The sequence below is a fragment of the Hyperoodon ampullatus genome, assembly GCF_949752795.1.
Source record: "Hyperoodon ampullatus genome assembly, chromosome: 14".
In the NCBI taxonomy this organism is placed as follows: domain Eukaryota; kingdom Metazoa; phylum Chordata; class Mammalia; order Artiodactyla; family Ziphiidae; genus Hyperoodon; species Hyperoodon ampullatus.
Window position 1 is genome coordinate 64420262 of NC_136927.1, and position 14526 is coordinate 64434787.

The 14526-nt window shown below is 38.6% G+C and overlaps 1 protein-coding gene across 1 annotated transcript in view; it reads right to left on the minus strand.

Annotated features, from left to right (window-relative positions):
- The window catches only part of PIGU (phosphatidylinositol glycan anchor biosynthesis class U), a 111748-nt gene that overhangs the window by 69979 nt on the left and 27243 nt on the right, over positions 1–14526 (minus strand). The window contains exons 5-6 of the mRNA XM_079718695.1: positions 9500–9609; positions 7189–7289 (exon numbers count right to left, since the gene is read on the minus strand). Coding sequence (XP_079574821.1) covers positions 7189–7289; positions 9500–9609 — 211 coding nt within the window. The remainder of the gene's footprint in view (positions 1–7188; positions 7290–9499; positions 9610–14526) is intronic.

Here is a 14526-nt window from a genome sequence, read left to right on the forward strand (position 1 = left end):
TAAGCAGGAGTACCTATTAACACCTGTTTGTTTTCCTTTTGAAAGCCTAATGAAGATGACTTCAGAGGGATGGAGTATTTTAATTCGCTCCTTCACCAAAGCCCCAACCTTTGAAGTAAAACCCAAGCTGCTCCACTAAACAAACATCAACCCTGCCCACAGATTTGAGTTTTCTGGCCAACACTCCAACAAGGACATCACAATACAATGGCCCAGGCTTTGTCCTGGCCTGTGGCTCTCAGCGTGTCCCAGGCAACCCTGGGCTGCCACAAAGGAAGTCAAAGGAGGGCAAGTAGAAGGAGTCAAGGGGACAAAGCAAATGAGGCCACTCCCTTCTGTGGGGGCACCTGCTCCACGGAAGTCTGGGGAGAGAGGTACCTAGTTTACTTCCAATGTCCCTATCTTCTTATCAATCAATTTAATTTATTTTAAATTATGTGCTCATTGAAGAAACTTTGGGAAAAAACAGATATGAGGAGGAAATAAAAATTACTCACGAACTTACTCTGCAGAAACAAGTATTACTCTTTTGGAATCTATTTCTATTTGTGTTGTAGTTTTAACATAGTTGAGATTATACTTTATTAAAATACACAATTTTGTATTCAGCTTTTAAAAAATAAATGTATCCTCACATAAGTTACAATTATTTTCAAATATCATGTGCATGGGTAAACTGTATTTTCTTTAATTACATGGGCAAACCATGTTTTACTTAGCCATTCCTCTCTCTACTTTGAAGTATTTTCCAATTTTTCTAATCATTATAAATAATCCTGCAATTAATGACTCAGCATCATAAAGCTTGGTCTGTAATTCTGCACTACTTTAGGATAGGTTATCAAAATTAAAATTCATAAATCAAAAGAACAAACACTTGAACTACTGCCAAACTGCTTCCCAAGAGGGCTGTACTAATTTATAAGTCAACTTGCCATGTGGGAAAATGCCAGTTTGATAGCACTTTGCCAGAACTGAGAATTATCTTCTAAAATCTTTGCCAATTTGAAAGGGAATAAAAAAACACTTCTTTGTTATTTCAATTTGCTTTTCTTTATTAGTTATCTAAGGAGTTGAATATTTTTTCATAGTTTTTAGTCATTTAGATCCCTTCTTTTGCGAATTCTCCCAACTGTTTTCTTCTTTAAATAAAGAGTGAATTATTCCTTCACAAATTTTATTAAATATCTAATTATGTGGTACAAATGTGAAATATAGAAATATGACCTGCAGATTTTATAACTGAACTTTGTATATACTGCTAATAGGGATTACTAATATATTCAAAGAGAATAGTTCAGAGACCTAACTAAAATAGAATTCTTCAAATATTTTAACAGATTAGAAATGTTACTTGCGACGGTCTCTACTTACAGCTGCCAACAATGGAAAATAATTTAAGTGTCCAGCAAAAGGGAAGGCCTGGGACCCCATGACAAATATACTTGAGGAATGGAAGTGGAGGTGGGGTGGGGTGGGATGATAAAAGACTTTTACTTCTCATTTCATATGTTTGAATTTCTTTTATTTTTACCAAGTACTTGAACTACTCCTAAAATTTAAAAAACTTAAATTTTGATGTAAAGAAATTAACAAATGTGACTAATGTCATTCATGATTCATATGAAACAAGTAATAAAATTAAAATTGTGCATACAATATTACAAAAATGTTCATAAAATTCATTTGACAGAAATCTAGAGTGACATAATAAAAAAATGTTTTTCTGTGGAACCAAAACAATGTGGCTGCAAAGGAGTGACATATAACTTATTTACATTTTTTCCCCCAAACAAAATCATTCCATTGACTTAACGGGTCTTTTGAACGATGTTCTTAAAATGGCATACTTTACATTTTTGTGTGAGACTTCTATCATACACACCTCAGAGGGCATGTCTTTAGTCTTTCTACTTCTGTGCTCAGCTATTTTAAAGGTGACTTTTCCAAAGGCCAGTGCTCAATCCCTTCTGCCAGGCTGCCTCATACAGTCCTTACTTTAATGGACACCAGGCACCTTCATAAATGAGTCTACCTGAGCTGGACACTCTGGAAACAGGAACTGAGGCAGGGGATGTTCACAGACAGCAAAGAGTCATTTCAAGTAACTTGATAATAAGTTAAACTAAATGACCTACAGAAAGACTAACTACAACCACTCCAAGAGAAGCAATGTCTTATGAAGACCTAAGTCATTCCCATGTGCCACCCTAGAAAAGGTAAGTAAACTCTAAGTAAAAGGTCCTATGTACAACTTTTGAGTCTTTATTTCCTAAGTGTGCAAATTATTCAGCAATAATGTAGGGAAATAAGAGCTCTCATACACTTCTTATGGGAGTATAAGTTGGTAAAACTCTTGAAGGCAATTTAGTGATAAATTTCAGAAATCCTAAAGAAGGTATACATGCAGTGACACAATAATTCTATTTCTAGGACTTTAGAGTAAGAAAATAATTGAACATGCGTGTGACAATTACTGTTAGAAATTACATTAGAAAATTAACTGTATGGGAATTCCCTGGCAGTCCAGTGGTTAAGACTCAGCACTTTCACTGCTGTGGCCCAGGTTCAATCCCTGGTTGGGGAACTAAGATCCCAGAAGCCGCATGATGAGGCCAAAAATATTTAAAAATTAAAAATTAAAAAAAAGAAAGAAAATTAACTATAGTATTATTTAAACAGCTGAAAACTGGGAAATTAACTAGATATTTAATAGTAGAAGTTGGTTAAAGAATTTCTATTTATTCATCAACACAACGGAACAGTAAGCAGCCATGAAAAATGACAGACTAAATGTTTACTGACATGGGGTAGACTGTATTTTTGGCCCCAATTCTTAACCCCTCCCTATGTCCAGGTTCTTTGCCATATAACTTTGCAGTGCCCTCCCATTGTGGACAGGATGGAAATACCCACACCTGAGATCAGCCATATGTTATGTTTTGATCAATGTGATGTAAGCACATGTGATACAACCAGAAACTTCAAAAGCTCAAGCCTGATTGGGCTTGCTCGCAGTTGTGTCTCTGTCTTCACTATGAGAAGAATATGCCTAAATTAGTCCCCTGGTCCATGAGGATGACAGACATGTGGCGAAGAGCCCAGCCTAGATGAGCCAACTACAGTCAGCTGCTGATGCATGAATGAGCCCCGATGAAACCAACAAACTGCCTAGCCACATTCAACCTAGATCAGCTGACACCTATCTGACTTACAGACACATGAGCTAAGTAAATGCGTATTGTTGTTTTAAGCCACTGAGTTTTGGAGTGGTTTGTCAAATAACATTTTTGTGATGACAGTTAACTGATACAATATTTAAAAGTGTAAAAGAAAAATGAGGGAAAAATCTGGAAATATATACCTCCAATGCTAATAGACTTCTAGTGAAAAATGGTAGATTAATCACATGTATATCATCTTTCCCTCCAAAAACCTCACTAAAATGACAATAAAGCATTAAAAATAGTCTTAAATAACAAATTAACAGAAGAGACTATAGCAAAATAAATTTTAACATAATAGTGGAAACATTAAAAGCAGGAGGAAGAGGGATAAATGACTGAGCATTATGGAAGAAATTACAGCTCAATGGCCTGCAGAGAGGAATACCAATAAAAATCTGGCCAACTAACCCCACACAACTTCTGAGAGATCCAGCACCTTGAAGGTATCAGATACTACGGCAGGTGGGGGTAAGTTACAGAGATGAGAATCAAGCTGAACGTTTGTATACAGACCAGACAGAACCCCAGGTCTCACCTCAACTATGTGCAGCCAGGTGACTACCCCTACATACCCCATCCTTCTAACATTCTTAAATAATAAGCAGACAGCCAAGGATCACCATAAATAAGAGAAAACCTACCTATATGAAAGACAGAGCCCAAGCAAACAGAAAAAAAAGGCGGGGCAGAGGGAATCCAGGAAGACAAAGAGATTATGCTTAGAACAAATGGAAACTGAAAACAAAAACAAAATCAAGAAAACTCAGAGAGATGAGAGGATATCGTGGTGATAAAATAATAATGATGCTTCAAAGAAACAACTGGAGACCAAGAAAGAACTTAAATCAATAGAAAATAAAACATACAAATTAGATCAATTCAAAAAGTCCAATATCCAATAGACACCCCAAACGAGAGGACAGAGAAAACAAAGAGGAGAGAGAATTTGAAAAACAGTAGTGGAATATCTTCTAGAACTAAAGGACACTAGTCTCTATGTTGAAAGGGCCTACCAAGTACCCAGTAATGAATGAAAAAAAGAACCAAGTAGACATAGCATCATGAAATTTCAAAATACTGAGGATAAAAAGAAGATCTTAAATTTTTCAAAGAAAAAATTAGTTTATGTATAATGGCTTCTAACTGTCCAACAGCAACCAGGATGCTAGAACACAGTGAAGCAATGCCTTCAAAATTCTGAAGGAAAATTTTTTCCAGTCTAGAATTCTATACCTTGCCCCAGCTATTAATTTGGTGCTAAGTTAGAAAAACACATTTTTTCATGTGTGGAATGATTCAAAATATGTATCTCACACACCCTTTCTTAGAAAACTACTAGAGGAAGTACTTTAGCAAAACCGAGGAAAAAAATCAGTAAACGAAAAAAGGAATCTAGGAAAGAAGGGATACAATACAAGAGAATTATAAGGAAAAGTTCCACTATGACAGCTTTGCATCAAGACCAGACAACAACCAGGACAGATTGGTACAGAATGAAGGATGTGTGAGGCAGATCTCCAGAATAATAATGGAACCAATAAACTATTTGATGTACTTAACATTTTTTTTTTAAACTACAGACCTACTTTGTTTTACTGTACTTTGCAGATATTGTGTTTTTTACAAATTGAAGGTCTGTGGCAACCCTGCATTGAGTAAGTCTATCAGAGCCATTTTTCCAACAGCGTTTGCTTACTTTGTGTCTCTGTGTCACGTTCTGGTAATTTTTGCAATATTTCAATTTTTTTCATTATTATTATGTTTGTTACAGTGATCTGTGATTAGTGATCTTTGATGTTTCTCTTTTAATTGTTTGGGGGCACCACATGCCCATAATATGGCAAACAACTGATAAGTGTTGTCTGTGTTCTGACTATTTCACAGACTAGCTGTTCCCCCACCTCTCTCCCTCTCCTCAGGCCTCCCTATTCCTTCCTAATATTGAAATTAGGCCAATTAATAACCATACAATGGCCTCTAAGTGTTCAAGTCAAAGGAAGTGTTGCATACTTCTCACTTTAAATCAAAAGCTAGAAATAGGGCTTCCCTGGTGGCACAGTAGTTAAGAATCTGCCTGCCAATGCAGGGGACACGGGTTTGAGCCCTGGTCCAGGAAGATACCACATGCCGCGGAGCAACTAAGGCCATGTGCCACAACTACTGAGCCTGCGCTCTAGAGCCCGCAAGCCACAACTACTGAAGCCCGCGTGCCACAACTACTGAAGCCCATGCGCCTAGAGCCCGTGCTCTGCAACAAGAGAAGCCACTTCAATGAAAAGGCTGCACACCGCAACAAAGAGTAGCCCCCACTCGCCACAACTAGAGAAAGCCCACGCGCAGCAACGAAGACCCAATGCAGCCAAAAATAATAAATAAATAAAAGGGAAAAAAAAGCTAGAAATAATTAAGCTTAGTGAGGAAGGCATGTCTGTCGAAAGCTGGGATAAGATGAAAGCTAGGCCTCTTGCACCAAACAGTTAGCCGAGTGGTAATGCAAATGTAAAGTTCCTGAAGGAAATTAAAAGTGCTACTCCAGTGAACACATGAATGATAAGAAAGCAAAACAGCCTTATTGTTGATATGGAGAAAGTCCAAGTGGTCTGGAGAGAAGATCAAACCTGCCACAACATTCCCTTAAGCCAAAGCCTCATCCAGAGTAAGGCCTTAACTTTCTTCAATTTTATGAAGGCTGAGAGAGGTGAGGAAGCTATAGAAGAAAAGTTTGAAGCTAGGAGAGATTAGTTCATGAGGTTCAAGGAGAGAAGCCTGTCTCCAGACCATAAAAATGCAAGGTGAAGTCACAAGGGCTGATGTAGAAGCTGCAGCAAGTTATCCAGAAGATCTACCTAAGACAATTAAAGAAGGTGGCTACACTAAACAACAGATTTTCAATGTAGACGAAACAGCCTTATTTCAGAAGAAGATGCCATCTAGGACTTTCATAGCTAGAAAAGATAAGTCAGTGCCTGGCTTCAAAGCTCCAAAGGACGGGCTGATTCTCTTATTAGGGGCTAATTTTTTTTAACAATAAAGTATGCTTAAATTAATCTATGTACATTTTTTTTTAGACATAATGCTATTGCATACTTAACAGAATATAGTATAGTTTAGACATAACTTTTATCTGTGCTGGGAATCCAAAAAATTTGTGTGACTCACTTTATTGCAATATTTGCTTTATTGCTGTGATCTGGAACCAAACCCACAATATCTCTTAGGTATGCCTGTATTGTTAGGCACTTGAAAGACCTAGCAGAGCAATTGGGGGAAAAAGTGATTGGTACAGAAAGATAAAGCAAAACAAAAACAAAAACAAGCAAAAACCCCACAATTACTAACCCCAGAAAAAATAAAAGGTTGTACAAGAAAGAAAAAATAACCATAGTTATTACTTTTCCCAGCAGTGAATAATATATATACTGTCATAAAATACAGGTACCAACTACTGATTTAATCAAAGCTGTGACATAACTTCTCTAGGAAAACCAGGTAAAGGGGAAGTGAAGATATTGGTACAAGAAAGCTAAATCTTTATCTTCCATAATAAGAATACAATAGATAATGTCTAAAATTTATAATTCATGAAACAGCAATATGAGGTCTTATTTAGAAATATGGAAATAAATACTAGCAAAAAAAAAAAAGTAGTTCCTTCAAAGAAGTTGAACGAGGGATGGGAAGAAAGGGGCAGAACACTGCTTTTCTCATTGTAAGCCTTTTAGAAGTTTTTGTTTTTTGTTTAAACTATGTTAACAGTGACTCTCTGAGTGGTAGAATTTCAGGATGTTTTAATTAATTTTTTTCTCTTGGCTTATCTAAATTTTCTATAAAATTACTTGTGTAATTTTAAAAAATGTTTTTAAGTGTTGTATTTTTTTTTTTTTTTTAATCCACAGCATAAGTGTTACAAAAGCCTGCACAAATTAGGGACTGAACTTTGTACTTTCCTTTGGGGCCTTACCTTTTATCGTGGTCAAAATGAAGAAAGCAATGAGGGTGTTGTTGATGGCACAGGTAGACTTGGCAACACAAGACAAGACCGTGTAGGGATTTAAGAGATAGCTGGGGAAAAACACACATATTTGGCATTAGTAATCCTGGTCAAAGGACCAGAGAGTCCTGGCCACCATAGCCAGGAAGTTTAAGAGGTTTACTAAAACCATACTCAAGGGAAGGCAAGTTCTTAGAAATAAGTTTTCCTAAGTAAAAGAGGATGGAGTGGGGTTGTGGCCAGTGAGTAAAAGGCACTAAATATTCACTGCCTATTCTGTGCTATGTGTTATATGGAAAACCATCATATTTCATCAACACGGATCCTGTAAACCAGCTATAACATCATTCCCATTTTGCAGATGAGGAAACTGAGACTCAGTGGTTAAGTAGCCTAAGGTTTTACAAGCTAATAAATACATTCAAAATCAGGTCTTTCTGGCAATAAGCCTACATTTTTTATTACTTCAGGCTTCAAAAATGATAAAAATTCTACCAATTCCCACAGAGCCATATATTTTAGGAATGGCTACAGTTATCTCTGAAAACCAGGAAAGTACTGTTTCCTCAATCAGCTTCCTAAGCTCTGACATAGGCTACCCCATTGAAGAGGTGAGAGCAGCTTAAGTTTAGTCCTCTTAGCAGCCAAGCTATATCCACCAAGCCAGACCCAAAGGACAGAATAAGTATCTGCTGAATTCAGTAAGCTAGTGGCCATTGAACTTCACAGGACAACCTGAACTTCCACTGGGAGGGTATTAAACTGAAACAGTCTTTTCCTGAGGTGGGAAGGAATGGACTGAAAAAATAAATTTGAAATGCTGAATAGGGAAATCTTATACGGTCATAACTGTGTTTTTATTTATTTTTATCCTGCTTCCACAAAAGACTTGAGGCAGCTCAAATGAGAACAGATAATAAAAAGTGAGAGCAAAATTAAAATACAAATAAAGAATCAAGACCAGGGAAAGCATAAATAAAAGGAAAAAGTAAAGGCTAGGGAAAGAACAAATGGGTCTTCTACAACACTGCAGTAATCAGCTTTAAATCTGGCTCTGAGTTTCCTGGCAGACAAAGTGAAAAGGGAGACCAGTTACATAATTCTGATTATCAGATAGGAAGAAACATACCAGTGTCTCAGGGAGAGATTATAATTATTATGCACAAATAAAGACCTTAAATCCAATACCTCTCAGAGCTGTAAGATTAGCAGTTCTAAAGCCAAAGGCCCAGAAATTGTTGATTTTTTTTTTTCAGCAATTACAGATAGGCTTGTTCTACAACCTTGAAAGAAATGGCTGCTGCTATTACAAAACTACCCCCTGGAGACATAGGAGTCCATAAGGGATTCATAATGTTGCCATACCTCTGGTTCTATTAGGTAATTCCCACCAATATTTCTGAAATACATAGATATGAACCGATACCTCAAATGTGTTTGGTGGGAGGAGAAAAAAAGCCATTTCTAAATAGCAGGTGATGTTCAAGAAGCAGCTACGCAGCCACCTATCTGGAATACTGAATAGGAGAGTCACACACAAGGCAAAGGGTTGAATAAACTGTCCTCATAAGGCCCCTTCTAAATCTGAAGCTCTAAGGTCATGTTTTTCCATGAGGAAACTTCTCTGCCTTGTTTTACGGTGTATCCTTAGGAACTAGTATATTATTAACATTTACTATTAGTTGACTGAATAATTATTCCCATTTGCCTATCTCAGGAATATAAACAGGAATAACCTGAAAAAATTAAAGTTATAGGCAGCACTGGTACTCCTAAAGAATTCTTTCATAGAGCCTCAGTAAGTTCCACTCTCTCATACTGGTCATCCAGCTGGGATGGGTCTGTTTGGTACTTTACTTCAGTTTTCTGAACTACAAATGGGGGATTAATTGTACATGAAACATAGGAGTTGCTTGAAATAACTGCTGCATAAAGATCAGAATTTTATGCAATCCATATATCACAACTGGAAAACTTTTTTTTTTTTTTTTTTTTTAGAAACACTGGTTACAAGGAGGCTGGAACCAGATCAGCATCGAGTGAAAAAGCATTTGTGAAGGGTCAATTGTGCATGTACTTGTGTGAGGCTTTGTCCCAACAGAGACAGGATGGCTCTGTCTCTTTTCCTGGCCAGAGCCCCAGTTGTGCAACAGAACTATAGCAAATACTTGATGACTAAGACTGCAAATCTCCAAAAATACAACAAACAACATGAGAAAGTCTCATCAGATTTTCCTCACATTCGTTGGCACTGAGCCCTGTTTTGTCAGAGAATACTTACAAGAGGGCCACTTTCAGAGGGATGTAACGCATTTCCATAGGGGTTCGGATGAGTTCGGCCACATCTGGGGCATACTGGTCTAGCTCTAGGAGGAGTTTCTGCTTTTTAAACTGGAAAAAAAAATGACAAAACACATGAAACAAATAACTTCCCATAGCTTTTAGGATGAAGACAAAAGTTCTTCCGTGGCCCACATGGCCTGCCTGACCTGGCCCTACCTCTCCAGGGTCATTTCACACTCACTCCCCACACCTCTCACTTTCTGGGTTCAAGCACCATGAACATGCCACTGCCCTCCTGCTCCCAGCTCTTTGCATTTAACCTAGAACAAACAACCTCTTCTTCTCTTTCCCTAGTTAACTCCCACATAATCTTTAGATCTTAAATTGTCACTTCCTCAGGAAGGCACACTCACTGTCCTGACTGTAAAAATCTCATAACACTGTTCACAGTTAGAACTTTTTAATTTATTTATGTGACTGACTATCTTTCTCCTTCACTATACTATAAGTTCCATGAGGGCAGAGACCATGTTTATTTGCCAATACCTGGCACAGTGAGCAAACAATAAATATCTGTTGAATGGCTAAATGAATGATTGAATGGCAAAGCAGTTTTTAGTCATTTTTAAGAGCTATCATCAGTGGCCTAAGGATTCCAAAGTTCCATCAAAGCGAAATATTTTCATGCAAAGTGGAACGATCCCCTGAATGTCACAGTGTCCTGGGTTTTCTTCCGAGCTCTCCTGTTTCAAGTTTTTGACTTCCACAGAGGAAGTGGGAAATGACCATGATGAAGAGAAGGAGGAGGAAGGCTGGGTGTGGCTGGGCAGCCGGAGAGTTTAGAGGGAGTGACATGGGGGTGGAAAGCTCTTGCCTTCCCCTGTGTGTGTCCCAACAAGTTCATGGGTGTGTTCCAGATTGAAAAAAAGTTAGGCAACCCTATAAGCAAACATGGGTCACACTACAGATAGAAAAAGCCTCTGAACCCCAAATGGGTAGCCCTGCTGATTTAATGATCTTAGATAGTATAAAATCAATGCTGCAACCTATTATAAAACAAGAGTAATTCAGAGAAGCCAAAGTAGTGTGTGATTAAAGATTTAAGGATGAAAACACAGATGGCAACAGAATACTGCATTACACCATTTACATAAAGTTAAAAGCATGCAAAATAACACTATATGTTACTTAGGTATATTTACAAATGCACAAAAAGTTAAGGCCATGTGTGGGAATGATAAACACTAAATTCAGAACAGTGGTAACTGGAGAGAAGGAGTAAGGAGAATGAAAGTATCAGAGAGAGGCAACTATATGTAAAATGTTTTATTTTTTAAGCTGAAATAGGTTCACAGTATGTATTATTTTTTTTTTTTTTTTTTTTTTTTTTTTTTTTGCGGTACGCGGGCCTCTCACTGTTGTGGCCTCTCCCGTTGCGGAGCACAGGCTCCGGACGCGCAGGCTCAGCGGCCATGGCTTACGGGCCCAGCCGCTCCGCGGCATATGGGATCCTCCCAGACCGGGGCACGAACCCGTATCCCCTGCATCGGCAGGCGGACTCTCAACCACTGCGCCACCAGGGAGGCCCATGTATTATTCTTTATATATTTTTGCATGTCTTAGATATTTTGGATATTAAAAATTTTAAACTAAAAAAATTTTTTTAAGAGCCATCTTTCAGTTCAAAAGAAAATCCCAGGATCATCACAGAAATACAGGTAACCACAGATTTCTTGCAGAGGTTTAGGTAGAGGCTTAATCAAAAAACCTGAACAAACTTCAAAAGCCTCCCTTTGATCCTCTCTGGGAGTCTAAGTTAAGTGGTGGGAATTATCATCAGTAAGATTTATTCTGCCATTCACAGCTGGGGTTATTTAATTAAAAGGGCAAAATATAAACTAAGGTGTTTTTATCAGAGAGAAGGGGGCTGGCTTAGCAAACAAAGCAGTTAATGAGGACAACTGCAACAGTGGTGGAAAACGGAGGCCCCACTAGCTAAGGGTTCTGGAGTTCAACTGCAAAAAGAAGGTCACCTGGAGGGTGTGAGAGCCACAAAGAAGGCTGTTAAAAGGAAACAGGGGGCTTCCCTGGTGGCGCAGTGGTTGAAAGTCCGCCTGCCGATGCAGGGGACGCGGGTTCGCGCCCCGGTCCGGGAAGATCCCACATGCCGTGGAGCGGCTGGGCCCGTGAGCCATGGCCGCTGAGCCTGCGCGTCCGGAGCCTGTGCTCCGCAACGGGAGAGGCCACAACAGTGAGAGGCCCACATACCGCAAAAAAAAAAAAAAAAAAAAAAAAAGGAAACAGGGAGTTCACCCAGGAGCAACCAGAGAGACAGATGGGAATACAGGCCCATTCCCCAGGCTGGAAGCCAGCCAGCAGGACTACAGTAAGAGATGCAGGCAGTTAAACAGGGATGTGTAGGCCCTGGGCAAAGGTGACACTATGCCAACAAGGAAAGAATACTTCCTTGTAACCCCAATCTTCCAAAGATTTTATGAAAGGAGAGTCTCCACGAGAGAAGGGCAGTCAGGTCAGCAGTCCCCAGATTCGATGCTACCTTTCTTTTGTCTCCCCCAATCTCACCAGCACAGGTACCATTATGCCTGGCCTTAGAACTCAATATTGACTCAGATCCCCTAAGCACAGACAAAATCCCTTTAAAACATCCCCATGCATCCAGTTAGAGACAGGAAAGTGGCTAAAAATTTAAGGAAAATTAAACACACACACACCAAGAAAATATTAGAAGTATAAAAATAAATGAGGGGCGTCCCTGGTGGTGCAGTGATTAAGAATCCGCCTGCCAGTGCTGGGGACACGGGTTCGCGCCCTGGTCCGGGAAGATTCCACATGCCCGCAGAGCAACTAAGCCCGTACGCCACAACTACTGAGCCTGCGCTCTAGAGCCCGCGAGCCACAACTACTGAAGCCTGCACAGCGCAACTACTGAAGCCCGCGCCTACAGCCCATGCTCTGCAACAAGAGGATCCACCACAGTGAAAAGCCCGGGCATCGCAACAAAGAGTAGCCCCCGCTCACCGCAACTAGAGAAAGCCCATCCACAGCAATGAAGACCCAACACAGCCAAAAATAAATAAATAAGGTTAAAGAGTACAATTTAAAATCCAAAGATAGGTATATTTCTAGGTATATTCAGCAGCCTCAACAACAATGAGATTTAAAGCAGAAGAGGTTAAAAGTGACCTAAAAAGTAATTACCTGAATGTGTTACCTCTGTAATCATTAATCAGCTTTTCCATATGTATGTTATATTTTAGCAGAAATTTTTGAATTAAAAAAAATCTCCAGGGTGGAGTTTTCCTTCCCTTTTACTCACTACCCCATGCAGCCATTTCCCCGTCCCTTGAAAGGTTGATTTTTGCAAGGACATAATTCCCCTACTCCAAATAAAGAGATTCTTCTAATCACTGAAGCTGTGTCTACACCCCTTTGCATCCCCGAAACCTATAGGTGGGGGGGTGAATATTCCACCCCCACTGTATCTCCAACTGTTAGCCTCAGCACATTCCAAATTCAGGAACCTATCCTCCAAATTCACAACCCTCTAAGCATAGTAGGGGATACACGTTTTTATCACTCCCTATCAAACCACCTGCAGCTTTCTAACATGAATTCTGAGTTCCAAATAAGCGCAGTCTCAGCAAAGGACAGACTAGACTAACATTGCTTCTGTCAAGTGAGGCAGATGTAAAATGTCATGAGAATCAACTGGTCACAATCAATCAGCATTCATATTCCACATGCTCAAGTTGGAGATTGGGGTGGGGCTGGAGTCTTCCCTCTTTGCACCATAGTTTACCAGGATGCATTTCGGTGCAGACACAGCTTCATTACCAGTGATAAAAAGTCTCAAATTCTAGCAAGACTAAAATACTTCCAGACTATATGATATGGGCCCATTCTGACAAACTGGGAAAGATTTGGGGGAAAATGTGCTAATATTCTATCCAAGTCAACAGTAGTATGTTAGTATCATCAAAGTCTGCCATTTAGAATGAGTTAATTTTTGACACAGGGTAAATAAAACTCTTATTCTAACCAAGAAACCTAATGTTCTAGTAGGCTGAATTCTGAGGATGGAGAAGCAAAACTATTCCAAATTTTTATTTGGTGATAAAGTTTTATCTTGGTGATAACAGAGAGCACACCCTGCCTTGGTGTGCTCAAAACCAGGGTATTGACAATAGCTCATTCAGTTTTCTCTCTCCCTCTTTAAATCACACAAAGAAAAAAAAAGAGATCTCTATATGTTTCCATATAAAGTCAGAAATAACTAAGAAATGAATTAAAATTACTGACACACTAAATTAAAAGTATCTCTTCTACTGACACTGAAGCTGACTTTGTTAAGAAACTCACTGAAACCTAGTTTCATTATTTCCCCATAAGCTTCTCCTCCCCTTAAAAATTGTTTTAATTGGAGTATATGACAGCTGATCAGTAAAAAAAAAAAAAGGAATGCATATGATGGGAGCACCTCTAATCAACTTTCATTAAAACACATTTCAGAAAACAAAACCCAACACATTTCAGTTTTATGTTTTCTTTGAAAAGATCTGATTGTGTTCTTAGATGAAAGCTACCAAACCTCCCTTAGGTATTCACATATATCCCATATATACATGCTATTTTTTTCTCCAGTGTTTTATATTTAAAACTTTCAAACTACAGAAAAGTTGAAAGAATAATTCAATAAAACACGTAGATCCACCAACTGTTAACATTTTGCCACATTTTCTTTATCTCTACACACACACACACACACACACAGAGACAAAAGCACACACGGGAACCATTTTTCTTCCAGAATCATTTGAAAGTAAGTTGTAAACATCATGACCCTTCACCCCCTAAGTTTTTTTTAATAGATTTTTTTATAAAACTTTTATTTGTTCTTGACTTAAATCCAGAATATATAAAGAAAACTTAAAACTCACTAATAAAAAGATAATAAGCCAATAAAAATGGGAAACAAGTTGATCAGACTCTTTACAAAAGAAAATA